General features: G+C 54.1%; 1 protein-coding gene across 1 annotated transcript; it reads left to right on the top strand.

Moving 5' to 3' along the window:
- The first annotated feature begins 1,980 nt into the window (after positions 1-1,980).
- Positions 1,981-16,061, top strand: ADSL (adenylosuccinate lyase). Its single transcript, XM_056137439.1, has 13 exons — positions 1,981-2,154; positions 3,730-3,933; positions 4,780-4,824; positions 5,838-5,917; positions 6,533-6,704; positions 6,967-7,013; positions 7,504-7,594; positions 8,315-8,384; positions 10,684-10,831; positions 11,919-12,009; positions 12,624-12,713; positions 13,501-13,677; positions 14,894-16,061. Exons 1-13 carry the CDS (start codon positions 1,981-1,983, stop codon positions 14,978-14,980), a joined length of 1,476 nt encoding a protein of 491 aa, XP_055993414.1. The 3' UTR covers positions 14,981-16,061.
- Positions 16,062-17,013: the final 952 nt, after the last annotated feature.

A 17,013-nucleotide genomic window follows, 5' to 3' on the forward strand; every position in this document is an offset into this window, starting at 1 on the left:
TTCTGAATGGTTTCAACTAACCAACCTCATGCGTGTCACTGTCCTCCCTGGTGCTGTTTACAAGCTTTCGCCATCGACTTTGTCCCACAGTCAGACGGTAAGTCAAATGGGCCCTTCCATGTCAAACCACCTTCCCCAACCTCCCACCCCAGTAAATGGTTCTATCTAATAATTCACCCTCACTGCCTCACCATGATTTAACCCAGCAGGAAGTCCTGCCATCTGCAAATGGTATATACCTTAACCATTTCGCCACCACCAGGGCCCATCCGCCCTATGACCAGTGAGGCCCTAGTAATTCTGTCCCCTTCCCCTAACCCTGCCTGTGGTCTCTATTCAGGTCACTCCCCTCTGGTATTTCTTACCATTAAAATCCAAAGTCAATATTAGGTCAGCAAACTCCACTCCTGAGCACATTCCCTCTCTCAATCTTATATCACCACTATATGTTTTCTTTTTACTTCTTGTTTATGTTGTGTGCTCGTGACTCTGCTCAGGGGTGCTCCCAGAGCATGAGTGCTGGGATGGACCCCTGGCTCCTGCACACAAAGCATGCACTCGGGCTGGAGTGATAGTACAACGGGTTGGGCATTTGCCTTGCAGGCGGTTGATCTGGCTTCGATCCCCAGAAACCCGTATGTCCCCGGAGCACTTCCAAGAGTGATTCCTGAGTGCAGAGTCAAGAGTAACCTCTGAGCATCACTGGGTATGACCCAAAAAGGAAAAAAAAAATGCATTCGGTCCTTTGAGCTATCTCTTTGGCCCCAACTTTTTTTTTTTTCTTAAGAATACCACGTGGGGCTGGGTAGATAGGACAGAGATTAAGGTATTTGCTTTGCACCCTGGTTCAAGGCCTGAGCACCAGCTATGGTCCCCAAGACACCGCCAGGAGGCATCCCTGAGCACCACTGGGTGTGGCCCCAAACACAGACCATCACCACTCATGCCCACCTTATGGCTTTTGTATTTCGTTTCTCTCTGCATCTTTATAGTCTGATCAAATGTGAAGTCTTACCTAATATTTTTTTAAAAAAAAGTTCCCAGTGACTTTGATAAGATCATTGTGAGAGAGCACTGCCCTCCCATTGTTCATTGATTTGCTTGAGTGGGCACCAGTAACGTCTCACAACAAATTGTAAACTTGTTACTGGTTCTGGCATATTGAATACATCACAGGTACCTTGCCAGGCTTTGCTGTGAGGGCAAGAAACTCTCGGTAGCTTGCCGGGCTCTCTGAGAGGGACAGAGGAATCAAACCCCGGTTGGCCGTGTGCAAGGCAAACGCCCTACTCGCTGTGCTATTGCTCCAGCCCATGAGACAAGAGCAATTTTCACAAATTTACTGAACTATTTTTTGCTAATTCCAGTTGCTATTTTGTTGCAACGAACAAGACTGTGTGTGTGTGGGGGGGGGGATTGGGGGGGCCACACCCGGAGATTCCCCGGGCGGGGTGGGGGTGGGGGGTATTACTCCTGGTGGTGCTTGGGGTGACCACACGGGCCAGCCCCGTGCAAGGCTGATGCCCTCCGATTTAGGCTTCAGCACGGTCACGTGGGTAGAGCTGTTTCTGTCTGCTCCGTGGGAAGTCCCCCATAAACACTGGAGGCCTTTGTTATGACCGATCAACCACAGGACATTTTTGCGGGCCGGGAGGGCGTGTGCTGGGAGCTGCCCCCAGCATCACGGGTGCAGAACCGCGGCCCTGCTCTTCGGAGGACTCAAGCCCAGCTGCCCCGCACCGGGAGCGTAGCAATGCACTGCCCACAGCCCGGGCGCATCTTCGCGACTGCGCAGGCGCGAGTCGGGCTCGCCCTCCCCCCCCCCCCTTCCCCGCCTACCCCCACCCCGCGCCGTGCTCGCCTCGGCCGCGCGCAGCCGCAGCGCCCCCGCCGCGGCGCCCGGAACCCGGGGGGCGGGGTTGTCTTGGGCCCCGCCCCTCCGCTTCCGCTTCCGCTCCCGCCCTCGCCGCGGCTGGGACCATGGCGGCGGCGGCGGGTGACCAGTGTGCGGCGGTGGCCTCGTGCGGCCAGGACAGCTACCGCTCGCCGCTGGCCTCCCGCTACGCCAGCCCGGAGATGTGCTTCGTGTTCAGCGACAGGTTCAAGTTCCGCACGTGGCGGCAGCTCTGGCTGTGGCTGGCGGAGGCCGAGCAGGTAACGCGCCTGGACCCCCGCGCCCGGGAGCGGAGGAGCCGCCCCTTGCACGTGTCCTCTCTTGCACCTGACCCCTCTTGCACGTGACGTGTCCTCTCTTGCACCTGCCCCCTCTTGCACGTGTGCACCCCCTTGCACCTGCCCCCCGTCTTGCACGTGTCCTCCCTTGCCCGCGTCCCCCCCCCCCGTGTTTGCCCCCCTTTGCACCTGTCGCCCCCCGTCTTGCACCCGTCCCCCTCTTGCACGTGCTGGGCGCCGGTGGCTTCTCCGCCCGCCGTGATTCAGAAATAGCCTCAGACGAGTCGAGGTGACCCAGGCGGCTATCGCGTTTCAGAGGCAAATGCCACTGCGGCCACTCTGCCCACTGCAGGCGGCAGGGCGGTGACCTCAAGTACCGGGAACTCCGATCGCTGGGGCAGTTAAGGCTCCTCTCCCGCCCAACACCCCCCCCCAGCCCCCAAGAAAAAGAAACTTTCACCCTAGATGTAACCTCCTCCCCCATCACTGTGCCCAGGGAAAGTACAGTGATGCCCTGATAGTTCGCAATGATTGATTTGGTGCCCGCACCGCACAGTAATAGCTCAGGGTTTTATTACTGTTAATAAACCATTGTTATCACTATTAATAGTAATAAAACCCTCAGACCAGCCCCTTATGATGGCGTGCTCGTGCAGATGATGGGAGTGGGGAGAGAGAGAGAGAGAGGAGAGAGAGAGAGAGTTCAGAAATTGGACTCAGGTACCAGTGAGAGGTAAAGGACAGTAGTACGGGCTGGAGCATGGTACAGTGGGTAAGGTGTTGCCTTGTAAGTGGACCTGGACCTGGTGCTGCAAATGACCCCTGAGCACCATCAGGTGTGGCCCCACAACCAACAGAAGACAGCCATAGTATGCTTTATTAGGAGCTTGAGCCCTGATTTTCTTTTCTTTTTTTTTTTTTTTGCTTTTTGGGTCACACCTGGCGATGCTCAGGGGTTACTCCTGGCTCTGCACTCAGGAGTTACTCCTGGCAGTGCTCAGGGGACCATATGGGATGCTGGGAATTGAACCTGAGTTGCAAACGCCCTACCCACTGTGCTATCTCTCAAGCCCCCCCCTTTTTTTTTTAATGTAGGAGTATTGCTATTTATTCAGCCACTGATTAGCTGATTGAATTGGTGCCCTGATTTTCTCTCTGCCTGTTTTGTCACATGCAGGAGGGGGGAATGGCACCCAAAACTTGACCCAGGCCGTTGCTGGGAGTGAAAAGCCCTCCCGCTGTTAACTGAAAGACAAGCTCTGCCTTTGCTGGGTCTCCACACTGCCGAGAGGATGCGGATTTTGACCCTTCTGGGGGCCGTCACACCCGCTGATGCTCAGGGGTTCCTTCCTTGCTCTGCACTCAGGAATTACTCCTGGCAGTGCCCAGGGGACCATAAGGGGTGCCGGGGATCGAACCCTGGTCAGCCACGTGCAAGGCAAACACCCACTGTGCCACTGCTCTGGCCCCAGGATGCGGATTTTGAGCGCCTCTCTGGGGGATGGGGGGGGGGGGCGTGTTCCCCGAGGTCCGCTGACCCGTGTGCTCTGCCCACAGGCCCTGGGGCTGCCCATCACGGAGGAGCAGCTCCAGGAGATGCGGGCCAACCTGGACAACATCGACTTTGCCCTGGCGGCCGAGGAGGAGCAGCGGCTGCGGCATGACGTTATGGCGCACGTGCACACGTTCGGCCGCTGCTGCCCGAAGGCCGCGGGCATCATCCACCTGGGCGCCACCTCCTGCTACGTGGGCGACAACACCGTAAGGGCATCATCTCGGGCTTGTGGGGGAGGAGTCTCGGAGCGCGGGAATTTTCTGGGTTTTTTTTGGGGGGGCGGGGAATCCTTCCCACGGAACCCAAGTCCTGGCGACCCTCGTGAGATGGGTGGGCAGAGGTGCCCGGCCCTGACCGAAGACTGCGCTGGCCTTTCTTTGTGGGTTGGGGCCACTGCCGGCTGTGCCCAGGTGGCTCCTGGTTCTGTGCTGGGATCAGACCCAGAACTCCGGCATGCAAAGCCTGCTCTGAGCCCCTTCTCTAGCCAAACCCAGGGTGCTCAGGGTTTACTCCTGGCTACTGGGGGGGACTATATAGGGTATGGGGGAGGGAGGTCGAACCCTGATTGGCTGCATGCACGGCAAGTGCCCAACCACTAAACTACCTTTCCACCTCCAGACACGCCTTCTGAGCCTAAGCAGTAGCTCAGTGATCGAATGTTTATTACCTTGCATGTGTGGGGCCCTGGGTTTGGTCCCTGGCACCAGGGGGTTGGAGGGGGTTACAGTGTCAAACATGCTTCTGGGAAGGTAGAGATTTCTTTGACCCCAAACAGGTGCTCTGCGTTGGGAGTTGAGCACCTGCACCATTGCGTTTTCCACTTATTTTGGGTCCCTCGGGACTGGAGCTTTGTGGCTCTGAAGGGATTGTTGCTTCCAGCGCCTGGTGATATCTCTTTCTGAGGTGGCGTTTTCTGCCTTGTACAGTGAGAAGTTAATTGTAGGAAAGACAACTCGCTGAAGGACTGAGTTTGTGATCGCCCAAAAAAGCATGAGGTAATTCTGAGCAAAGCTATTTAATAACGCAGGATTATTGCTTTTTCTTGTTTGCAGGACCTGATTATTCTTAGAAATGCTTTTGACCTGCTTCTGCCAAAGGTGAGGATTGGAAGAGGCCTGAGGTCGCCTGTGATAGGAAATGGCGCCGCTCATGAGTAAATCAACACCATGTAAATAGGTGATCACCTTAGGGAATAGCTCTACGTCTGATGCGTAGGACCAGTTTTCTCTTGCTGGGTTAACATGCTGGCAGTGGGTGCTTTTCTTATGTTGTTTTTTTGGCCATGCCCCAGGGTACTTAGGGTTTATGCCTGGCTCTGCACTCAAGAATCTCTCCAGGGGGTTGGAGTGATAGCACAGTGTGGATAGGGCATTTGTCTTGCACGCGGACAGCCCAGGTTCGATTCCCAGCATCCCATATGGTCCCCTGAGCACCGTCAGGGGTAACCCCTGTGCATCGCCAGGTGTGACCCAAAAAGAAAAGAAAAAAAAAAAAGAAACCTCTCCAGGTGGACTTGGAGAACCACACAGAGTGTCAGGTTAAACTTGGGTCAGCTGCGTGCAAGGCAAATTCCCTGCCCCCTGTACTATTAGTCTTGACCCTGGAAGTGACCACTTTAAAGTGAAATGAACTATAGCCACGTACACGTGAAATACCTGGCTCAGGTGTATGACTTTGTTCTCTCCCTGACAGGCATGCCAGTTAAATAGAAAAGCGACTGGTTTTGGTTAGCTGGGTTTTGTTTTTTTGTTCTTTTGTCTTTTTGTTGTTGTTTGTTTTGTGGCCATATCCAGCTGTGCCCAGGGATCACTCCTGGTGGACTTGGGGACCATATGGAGTGCCAAGGATCGAACCCGGGTCCGCTGCATGCGAGGTGCCGAAGTGCCCTACCCACTGTACTCTATCCACTCCTGTCTGTTTTTTCAGGTGCCAACTCTGTTTTCAAGCATTGGTTGCCCTGGTGGCACTTGAAAATGCAAAGTTGGAGGGACACTTTGTCCGCTGTCCTCTGTCTTTCACAAGCCGGAGGTGTGACTTTGTGTAAAAATCACCTGAGGGGTCTGTTCGGGGCTGTGTCGCGGTCCCCTTCCCACCATGCTCTCTTCCGTAGCTCGCCAGAGTCATCTCTCGACTTGCTGATTTTGCCAAAGAACGAGCCGACCTGCCCACGTTGGGCTTCACGCATTTTCAGTGAGTGACGTGCCCCTCCCTGGGCTTGTGTGGGTGTATCTGGCTTTTCTTTGTGTTTTTTATTGTTGTTGTTGTTTTTTGTTTTGTTTTTGTTTTATTGCATCTAACTTTACAACTGAAACCCAAAGCTTGTTGAATCTCAGCCCTTTGCTTAAGCTCATTGGGGTGGTGTTGCTCAGGGGTCACTCCTGGAGGTGCCGGGGAGACCTGATGGTGCCAGGAACTGGGCTCAGCCGTGTTGAATCCCTGCTGAAAGCATTCATGACACAGCACTGTGCTAACAGAACCGTACAGGTTCTGTCTCCTTTAGTTAGGGAAACCTGTTGAGTTAATGGCATTGATCGTAGAAACCTAAGGAAATTGTTTCTGAAGCCTGAGGGCTGGCTCAGAGGTTAAGGTACTTGACTTGTGCACACCCGACCCCCACTGGGATCCCTGGCACCACATACTGTCCCCCCTGAGCACCGCCAGGGGCCGCTCCCGCCCCGTTCTGGGTTGGAGTCAGCTGTCATGGGTGTGTTTGGCTGACTCTGCCGGCTTCCTGGGTCCCTGGGTGCCCACTGTCACAGCCGATCACATGGGCATGGCAGTTTCCTGTTTGCGGGTATCTTTCAGGCCTGCCCAGCTGACCACCGTTGGCAAACGTTGCTGCCTTTGGATCCAGGATCTCTGCATGGACCTGCAGGGCCTGAAGCGGGTCCGGGAGGAGCTGCGCTTCCGGGGCGTGAAGGGTACCACGGGCACGCAGGCCAGCTTCCTGCAGCTCTTCGAAGGAGACCACCAGAAGGTACGCAGGCGGGCTGGAGCGATAGCACAGCGGGTAGAGCGTTTGCCTTACATGCGGCCGACCTGGGTTCGATCCCAGGCATCCCATATGGTCCCCCAAGCACTGTCAGGAGTGATTCCTGAGTGCAGAGCCAGGAATGACCCCTGAGCATAGCTGGGTGCGACCCAAAAAAGAAAAAAAAAAAAAGGTACGCAGAGCACTCCGGGCATCCAGGCTGGCCGGGTGGGGCTCGGCTGGAGTCACGTGTGTCTCTCTCTCCCAGGTAGAGCAGCTTGACAGGATGGTGACGGAGAAGGCGGGATTCAAGAGGTAGGTGAAGGGCGGGGAAAGGCCTGAGGGTCACCTCAGGGGACTGTCTTCCTTTATTCCTCACAGCCCTTAACTCCTGTCTCTGACCCGGCTCTTATTGTCTTAATGTCTGGATTCTATTTTTGCTGGCAAGGAGATTTGAGGTTTGGGTGCCCAGGGGCTACTCCTAGCCCCGTGCTCAGGGGTCACCCACGCTGTTGGCGACTTCCAGTTGGCCCGTGTGAAGCTGACCCTTTCCTCTGAGGGCCATTAAAGCCACGCGCTGGCTCCTCACGGCCGCCTTGTGAAGGTGTGTCAGGAACTGGGCACCCGGGACCATGTGTCCCCGGGCTAGGGCAGCTGCCCACGCCTCAGTGGAAGGGAAGGGAGGAGTGTTGACTGGCGAGCCAGTGGCCAGTGAACCGGACTCGGGGTGCCTTGTCGATCAGAAGGCCAAGCTCTGATTCACCGGAGTTTCTGCCTCTGTCTGACACACTGGAATATTTCCCAGGGCGTTCATCATCACGGGCCAGACGTACACCCGGAAAGTGGATATTGAGGTGCTGTCCGTGCTGGCGAGCCTGGGGGCTTCCGTACACAAGGTGAGTACCAGCAGCGTGGGGACACATGGTTCAGGCTGGGGACCCAGTCGCTACAGATCAGTTGAACATCGCGGGCTCGGGAGTAAGGCCTTGTGTTGCTCTGGTGATTCGTTGTGTGTACACGCTTGAGCGTGCATATGGTTTGGTAGACGATTAAACCCAAGGCCTCACTCGCACATGCAAAGTGTGTGCTGTGCCAGGGAGCGACGTCCTGGCCCGGAACCGTTTCCTGGGTGCGTGCACAGTCCCAGGGGTCAAAGCCGGGTGCCATGCAGGCAAGCGCCCCAGTGCTGGGCCAAATCCCCCCAGAAGCATTGAGGTGGTTTCAGGGAGAGACCACGACGGGCGTTCTCCTTCCGTTTCATCTGGCCACCGTCTGCCCACGTCTCTCTCTTGTTGTTCTGTTTGGGGGCCACGCCTGGCTCTGTACTCAGGGATCAGCCCCGGAGGCGCTTAGTGACCACGTGCAGGGACGGGTGCGAGTGGAGTCGCATGCCCATGGTCCCATGCCAGGCCAGTGCCTGTGCCCGCGTGCTCTCGCCCATCCTCTGCCTGGTTTCCTGAGCGCTGCTCCACATTTGCATTCCCACGCCTCTGATTCTGTCGCCCCCGGCTCTTTGGGAGAAAGGAGATTCCTCCGGGGCGCTGGGCTGTGCAGGTGGTCCCTGAGCACGCCAGTCCCTGGGCATGGGGTGATGCTTGTGCCTTCTCTTCCCCCAGATCTGCACCGACATCCGACTCCTGGCCAACCTCAAGGAGATGGAGGAGCCCTTTGAAAAACAGCAGATCGGTGAGTGGGGCCCATGGGAGGATCCTGTGCTCGTGGTGCAAAAGGCAGCGGGAGTGTCGGACGATTGTTAAATTCAGGCACATTGAAGTTTGGAGGCTGGGCGAGGTTCAGGATTACTGGGCTTGGGGTTAGGGCTCGGGCTTGTATAGGGCTTAGGTGTTAGATTCTACTGTGTCCAGGGCTAAAAGTGGAAGTGAATATTGGGCTGTTTTAAATTTAGGCTAATTTGTAGGTTTATGCTTTAGTGTAAAGGGTTAGCGTAGGGTTCGGGTTGAAGCTGAGGGTAGGGTTGCATTGGTGAAGGCTCAGATGTTGGGTTTGGCTGTGTGTGGATTTAAAGGGAAAGCACAGGAGACGGTGAGGTTCAGGGTAATTGGTAGTTTTTGGCATAGGCAAATGTCAGGTTTGGCCAAGGACTAGGGCGAGGTTAGGTGTCTGAGGGGTTAGGTTTTGCTGTTTCCAAAATTAAATCTGCAAGGTCAGTATAGGGTGCTTGTTAAATTTAGGCTATTTGGAAGTTCTAAGCCTATTCTGGGTTTCCTATCGGGTTAGATTAGGTTAGGTCTAGGGCTGGAGTTAGGTTTGTGCAGGGACTAGATGTTAGGTTTGGATTTAAATTTAGAAATGAAAGGGGCTAGTGTGATAGCATAGCAGGTAGGGCATTTGCCTTGTACGAGGCCAACCCCGGTTCGATTCCCAGCATCCCATAGGGTCCCCTGAGCACCGCCAGGAGTAATTCCTGAGTGCAGAGCCAGGAGTAACCCCTGTGCACCGCCGGTTGTGACCCAAAAGGCAAAAAAAAAATATATATATATATATATATATATGTATATATATATGGCAGTTGTTAAATTTAAGTTGATGGGTAATTGTAGGCATAATCTGCCATCACAGTAAGCATGGGGTTAGGTAAGGATTGGGGTTAAGGTTAAGTTTTCTCTTCATAGTTTTCAATGCAAGCTAGTATAAGGAAGTTGTTAAATTCAGGCTAATTGGAAGTGATGAGTCTAGGCTAGGTTCAGGTTTACTCTAGGTTAGGATCCAAGATTTTGTAGGGCTATGTGTTTGGTTTTTCTGTGTTTAACTCAACAATGCAAGAATGGGTCGACTGTTAAATTTAGACTAATTCTTAGGTTTAGGCCTAGGGTGCAATCAGGTGCTGTACAGGGTTAGTGTTATGGTTAGGATTGGGGCTGGGGTTAGGTGTGTGCAAGTGTTAAGTGTTAGGATTTTTTTGTCTTCCTATTTCAAAATGCCAGTTAAGTATGACTTGATTGTTTAATCTAGACTGATGGAAGAGTTTAGGCTAGATTAGGAATAGGGCTGTGGTTAGTGTTCTTGTTAGTATTGAGGTTCTGTGTTAGGTTTTGCTGTTGTTCAAATTAAAATATTAAGTATTTCACAACTGCTAAATTTAGGCTAGTTGAAACTTACAAACCTAGGCTAGATTCAGGCTTATTCTAGGTTAGGATTAGGTAGGGGCCGGGTTAGGTTTGTGTAGGTGTTAGTTTTGATGTTTAAACTTAAACCTTGGGCCTGAGAGATGGTACAGTGAGTAGGGTGTTTGCCTTGCACGTGGCCGACCCGGGTTCAGTCCCTGGCATTCCATAGTGTCCCCCCAGCACTGCCAGGAATAATTCCTGAGTGTTGAGCCAGGAGTAACCCCTGAACATTGCTTGGGTGTGACCCAAAAAGCAAATAATAATAAACCTTTACAAAACCTGGCCCTAGCCTATTTCTTAATCCACCAGTAAAATTTAATAATCTCTATACTTTTATTCCTGGGCTGGAGCGATAGCACAACGGGTAGGACGTTTGACTTGCAAGCGGCCAACATGGCCAACCCGGGTTCGATTCCTCCGCCCCTCTCGGAGAGCCCGGCAAGCTGCCGAGAGTATCTTGCCTGCACGGCAAAGCCTGGCAAGCTACTCGTGATGTATTCAATATGCCAAACACAGTAACAACAAAGTCTCACGATGGAGACGTTACTGGGCCCGCTCGAAAATCGATGAACACTGGGAGGACAGTGACAGTGACATACTTTTATTCCTAAATATGAAATAGACAAACCTAACACCTAACCTTGACTGTGCCATTAGCCTAAATTTAACAGTTGTCCAATACTAGGGTTTTCAGCTTTGAACACAGTAACCCTAAGCCTCACCCCGATACGTAAACCTGAATCCTACCCTGGCTGTGGCTCGATCCCCACCTTTCCCGTAGCCGTGTGCTCGCACTGCCTTAGCCGTGCCCGGTCCTGCCCCCGGCCCCTGAAGCCCGTCTCTGCTCGTCCCGGCAGGCTCCAGCGCGATGCCCTACAAGCGGAACCCCATGCGCTCCGAGCGCTGCTGCAGCCTGGCCCGGCACCTCATGGCGCTGCTCATGGACCCGCTGCAGACGGCCGCCGTGCAGTGGTTTGAACGCACGCTGGACGACAGTGCCAACCGGTCAGTGCTGGCCCTCCCTGCAGAGAGCTGCGGACGGGAGCAGAGGCTCATCCTGAGCGGCTCTTGGTTCCGTCCCTGTTCCCAAGGGCCTGACGGCAAGCGGGGCACAGGGGTGGAGCATGGTAGGCAGTGTCGGGGTGAAGCGTGATCACCCACGGGAGTGTAGGGGTGAAGCGTGATCACTCATGGGAGTGTCGAGGTGAAGCGTGTTCACTCATGGGGAGTGCCGAGGAGGGAGACCAGAAGGTCCGGGGAAGCTTCCCAGTGTGGGGGCCACTTTGAGGCTTAGAACCCTTGTCTCGGTTTCTTCATAGCCTGGATGGCATTTGGGGCCCCAGGGGCACATCTAGAGGACTTGGTGCATGCGGTGCGGCGGGTGGTGCCTAGGGCCTGGTGTGTGCGCTGCACCCTTGTTCCAGGTTTGCTTTTGTTTGGGGCTTTTGGCTCTCTGTACTCAGGCTTAATCCTGACTGCACTCGGTCTGGGGACTCTAAGGGGTGCCGGGGATGGCAGTCAGGCGGCTGCGTGGAGGCGAGTGCCTTTCCCTCCTTACTGCTTCTCAGGCTCTGGAAAGACCGAGCTTCACCTTGCACTCAGCCCCAAGAGCCGCAGGCCGCATGCGTACGACGCCAGGGGAGAGCCTGCAGCCGTGCGAGGGAGAGAGGGTGTGGGCGCAGCGCCAGTGGCTGCCTGGAGCCACTGTTCAGCTTAGCATTGGGGTGATGGTGCCTCTCGAGAGGGACCAGGAGGGTCCGGTCAGTGTGCGTGCTGCGGTGAACTGTGACCGATTCAGAGTCAGGCTTGAGGTGCCCTTGGACCAGCAGGGGGCGCTGTCGGGTTGGGTGCGTATTTGCTCTTGGGGTCACGGTCTGGCAAAACCGGGTGAATTTGAGGATCCTCGGATATTGTTGGAAAGTGACGAAGGACGTTGTCTGCAGAGACTCCGGCAGGAGCCATGAGCGGGCAGGGATGTCCCTGGGTGTGTGAGCCCAGGGCTCAGTCCCTGGCCTACACCTGGGCCATAGGACACACCTGCTTCTCACGGTAATTGTTTACAGCATAACTGAGGTGGCTGTTTGTTTTCTAGACGGATCTGTTTGGCGGAGGCCTTTCTCACTGCAGATACTATATTGAACACACTGCAAAACATTTCTGAAGGATTGGTGGTGTACCCCAAAGTAAGAGCCTCAGTTATGTTTCTTGCTGGGCTATTGCTTTTGTGCTGCGGCTAGACCTCGGGGCCTTGCCCAGGCCAGGCACGCCGCACGACACACCTGACCCAAGAACCTGGGTTAAAAAGCAAAATAGTAAAACACTGAGTTCAACTACTCACAGTGCATTGCTCCCAGCCCCCTCAACAGCCAGGCACAGCCCTACAGCGTTAATAATAGTAGCAGTAGAGAGAAGACAGTCTGGGGCTGTAGGGTGGCGGTGTCGCGGTTTCTGCTCCGGAGTGAGCTGGACACTGTTCTGGTCAGTGGCTCTTCCCAACTCAAGCTCGTTCTTGGGCTTGTAACCTAACTTCCGTGGGGTCCACAAACACGTTAACAGAAAGGGGGACAGTCGAATCAGCTTCAGCCGTGTGCCCGCCTGAGTCAAAAAAAAAATCAAAATAATTACAAGTTTGTAAAGTAAAGTTTGTAAGAAAACTGAAAAACTCAGACGCGAAACGCTCTTTCTTTCTCGCTATGGTGGTCCGCATCTCTGCGGGGTCCTTTGCTGCCCGGAGGTTACACCCTACTCCTGACTGTGATTTGTCACCGTCCTCTCTGGCCCTCATCCGTTCCCACAGGTCATCGAGCGGCGCATCCGGCAGGAGCTGCCCTTCATGGCCACGGAGAACATCATCATGGCCATGGTGAAGGCGGGGGCCAGCCGCCAGGTGCGAAGCCCCGAAGGCCCGCGCGCTCCATCCTCCGCAGCGGGGGTGGCTTGTGACCTGCGTCACCCGGGCGGCGGGGGAGGGGTGTGCTCCGGTGAGAGCATGTGTCCTTTGCATGTGTGGATGCCAAAGATTCAGGCCTCAGCATCCCCTCTCCCGCCCCACCCCCAACACGTGATTCAATCACTGGGAGAAAAGGTTCACTTGGGCCTCAGAGCACAGGGGTTCGGGCTCTTGCCTAGCGTGCAGCCAGCCCTGCTGCCAGTCCCTGGCACCGTCCATGGTCTCTTGAGCCAGCAGGGGTGATTCCTGAGCATGGGAGCCAGGAGTGGGGCCCTAGACTCCTCCTCACCCCCCCCCCCCCCGCCCGCAGGGCTGTAGCAATAGCACAGCAGGTAGGGCATCTGCCTTGCACACGGCCGACCCGGGTTCGATTCCCAGCATCCCATAGGGTCCCCCGAGCACCGCCAGGAGTAATTCCTGAGTGCAGCCAGGAGTTACCCTGTGCATCGCCGGTGTGACCCCAAAAAAGAGAAAAAAAAGCAGGCTCCTCTCTGAAGGAACGGCCCCGTCACTGGACGTGGGTAGAAAATGCGAGGCCCGGGGCGTCCAGAGCAGATGGTCTCCACGTCAGTCTCCCCCCAGAATGTGGTCAGTCCAGGTCTTGGGGGTCCGACTGTGAGGCTGCTCACCTTCGCCTGGGGGTCCACAGGGGCGTGAGGTGTGGGTTCACTTGGGGCACCAGGGCACCTCGCGAGCATCTCAGCATGGCTGCACTCTCTTGCAGGACTGTCACGAGAAAATCAGGGTGCTGTCCCAGCAGGCCGCTGCCGTGGTCAAGCAGGAAGGGGGTGACAATGACCTCATCCAGCGGATCCAGGCCGATGCCTACTTCAGTCCCATCCACTCCCAGCTGGACCACTTGCTGGACCCGTCCTCCTTCACTGGCCGGTCCTCCCAGCAGGTAATCGTCAGGGCAGCCTTCAGGGGCCGCGGGGCCAGAATCCAGTGCCGTGAGACGGCAGCTGGAAGGTGACGATCGAGGTGGAGATTTGAGCTGGCCGTGGATTTCTCTGGTTTCTTCGCGTCTAGAGCAGAGATGCCCCAGCTGCTCTGATCTGCTGCCCCCTTTGCCCTCTGAAGTCTCTCTTAGCTCTGAGTGAACAGGCAGAAAGTGCCCCACCCGCAGCCAGGGCTTCTGCTATGTCCCTCAATCTGCCCAACGCCCCGGGCAGTGGTCAAAGGGTATGGGGGTTGGCCACTGCCCACCTGGGGAAACTTGTCTAGAGCACAAGGTGTCAGCCCAAGGGCGGGTTCTGCTCTCAGGGAATTCTGGATTCAGTTCTGCCACTGGCTCGTTGGATAAAAGCACGTTTCGCCCCGGGTGGTTTTGATTGAGCCGCCTGGCTGGCTCGGTGCACTCCTGGGAAGTAATGCTTATCACTTTCTTCCGGGCCTTTTGAAAGTCTGCAAAGTTGAACGCAGAAACATTTACCAGGGGCTGGATAAAGAGCTCAGCGGTGAGGCTGGAGCGATAGCGCAGTGGGGAGGGCGTTTGCCTTGCACGCTGCCAACCCAGGTTCAATTCCCGGCATCCCATAGGGTCCCTCGAGCCCACCAAGAATGATTCCGGAGTGCAGAGCCAGGTGTAACCCCTGAGCACCACCGGCTGTGGCCCCCAAACCAAAATAAATGTATAAATAAAATGCACGCAGGTAGTTGGATTTGAGCCCTGAACACCCCTCGGTGTGCCGTGTGTTCCTGTCCCTCCCTGCTTCCACAATAAAAAAATGCAGGGTGTCCCTCCCTCTCCCCCCGCCCCCCAGGAAATAAAAAATTCCACAGTGTGCAGACTAGTTGATCAGGTACTGTGTTTAATTCTGGGGTTTTAAAGACGAAGAGATTTGGGGCCAGAATGATAGTACAATGGAGTGGGTGTTTGCCTTGCACACGGCCGACATGGGTTCAATCCCCGGCCTCCCTTATGGTCCCCCAAGCACCACCAGGTGTAATTCCTGAGTGCAGAGTCAGAAGTGAGCCCTGAGCAGCATTGCTGTTGTGGCCCAAAAACCGAAAGGAAAAAAAATCTCACTTTAGGTTTCAGTAGTGTGGACTGACATTGGAGGGAAAAAGCATTATCCAAATTCAACTTTTCTTCGCTTTGCTTTCCTCTTTGACAGGTTCAGAGGTTCTTAGAAGAGGAGGTATATCCCCTGTTGAAACCATACGAGAGTGTAATGACGGTGAAAGCAGAGTTACGTCTTTAGAGCTGGAAGAGAATTAAACAGAATCATTGTGACTTTGTTAACTTTTCAGCAGTGTCTCATCTTACCTCAAGAATTGTTATCTTCTTCGGGGGCTGGAGCAATAGCACAGGGTAGGGCATTTGCCTTGCACGTGGCCGATCCGGGTTTGATTCCCAGCATCCCATAGGGTCCCCCGAGCACTGCCAGGAGTCATTCCTGAGTGCAGAGCCAGGAGTAACCCCTATGCATCGCCAAAAAAAATTGTTATCTTCAGGGGCTGGAGCAATAGCACAGTGGGTAGGGCATTTGCCTTGCACGCAGCCCAACCCGGGTTCGATTCCCAGCATCCCATAGGGTCCCCTGAACACTGCCAGGAGTAATTACTGAGTGCATGAGCCAGGAGTAACCCCTGTGCATCGCCGGATATGACACAAAAAGAGAAAAAAAGAAAGAAGAATTGTTACATTCAGTTAATACATTTTTTTTTCCTTCCATGGTACTTTCACGTTTCTTCAGGTTTACCACACAGAAACGGCACACGAGGTGGGCTCTGGCTGTAGCAGCGTTGGTTTCCGTGGCAGACAGCCAGGGGTGGCTCTGTTTTCTCAGCAGTTTCCCAGCAAGGCAAGGCCTTTCACACTTGCCTTTACGGCCTTCTGAGGTAGTAAGCAAATCCCTGGTCCTCTCTTCTGAGGATGAATTTAATGCGGATTAGCAGAACCACCTGAACTCAATCCATTGTAGTTGAATGCCTTTGTTTCGGTTCCGTTTGGCTAAAATGCACCAGGAAACTTGGCACTACAGGAAGTTCTCAAAGTAACTGATAAGATTATTGGACCTGCTCAGCCTAACTTGAGTCTCTCTTCACGGGTCATTTGATAAGGCTTGATATCAAGGAAATGCTAATTGGGTTTCTCAGTCACATTCAGGCAGCGGGTGACAACAGACTGACCCACTGTAGTCAGTGATGATAGAGATTCCCCAGTGGGAGAGAGCAGGGGAGTTACGCCACGGGCTCCGTCTTGAGTCCTATCTCGCTGTGTTTTTTATTTCTGCGGAGGTGAAGGCTGGCTGGGGTGGGTTGAGCAGGTTGAGTGCTTGAGGCTGGCCCGGGCTTCAATCTCCAAACACACACACACACACTCACAACACACACACAAAATTTGGCACCATACATATAAATAAATGAGATTGGCTAATATATTTCTTTGGTAAATAAGATTTCATCTAACCTAAGTGGATTGAAACTTCGTTTCCACCACTGGGGGCGTTGGGAGGGAGGGAGGCCTTGAACTACGTCTGCAACCTGAAATGTCCGCCGTTTCGGGGCCATTAAAGGTGCTTTTGTGTCTTGGGGAGCCGGGCTCTGGCCCACACTCTGACTTTAGGTTGTATTTTGGAGGCTCAGCCTGAAAAGCTGGGAGAAATCAGTCACGGCCTCCACAGAGGGGGGCGAGAGGAAAGGTAGGGTGGTTTGAGCTGGGGGAGAAAGTTTTTCATGGACACTTCCCAGTACTGACAAGGACGTACCCAGCCGCATATGCAGCTGAGCCCATGCACAAGGGGGGGGGGGGGTGGTTGACCCCCTCCAGGAGCTGCGCCCCCAGCATTGAGTGAGGGGGTACAGGAGCAGTCTCGCTCTGACTCCCATTTAGACATGTGGTCCCCAGGTTTGGGTGATTTTGCGGAGTTTTCTTCCTTGGTTATTTTGAATGGGTGTTTCTATCCTTTTAATCCTTTTTTCATATCTTCTGTTTCCATATTTATGTGCGAGGGGACCTTAAGCGTAGGGTATTTTTTAATCTTGCAAACTCCTGACTTTTTTAAATTTTATTTTCATAAAGTTGTTCACAATAATGAATCACATTCAGTATTTCAACACCGATCCCACCACCATTATTTCGAATTTTCCCCGCAACCACTCAAGTCTGCCCTACAGGGCAGATGCTAGATAATTTATTTTGTATTGCTTGTTGTGAATAGCATGAGATGTCACGCGTTCCTGGAATTCTAAAATTTTAGATGATTAGTATCCAGAGAAATCTCTGCAGCAA

The sequence above is a fragment of the Sorex fumeus genome, unplaced genomic scaffold (assembly GCF_029834395.1).
Source record: "Sorex fumeus unplaced genomic scaffold, SorFum_2.1 ptg000125l, whole genome shotgun sequence".
Lineage (NCBI taxonomy): Eukaryota > Metazoa > Chordata > Mammalia > Eulipotyphla > Soricidae > Sorex > Sorex fumeus.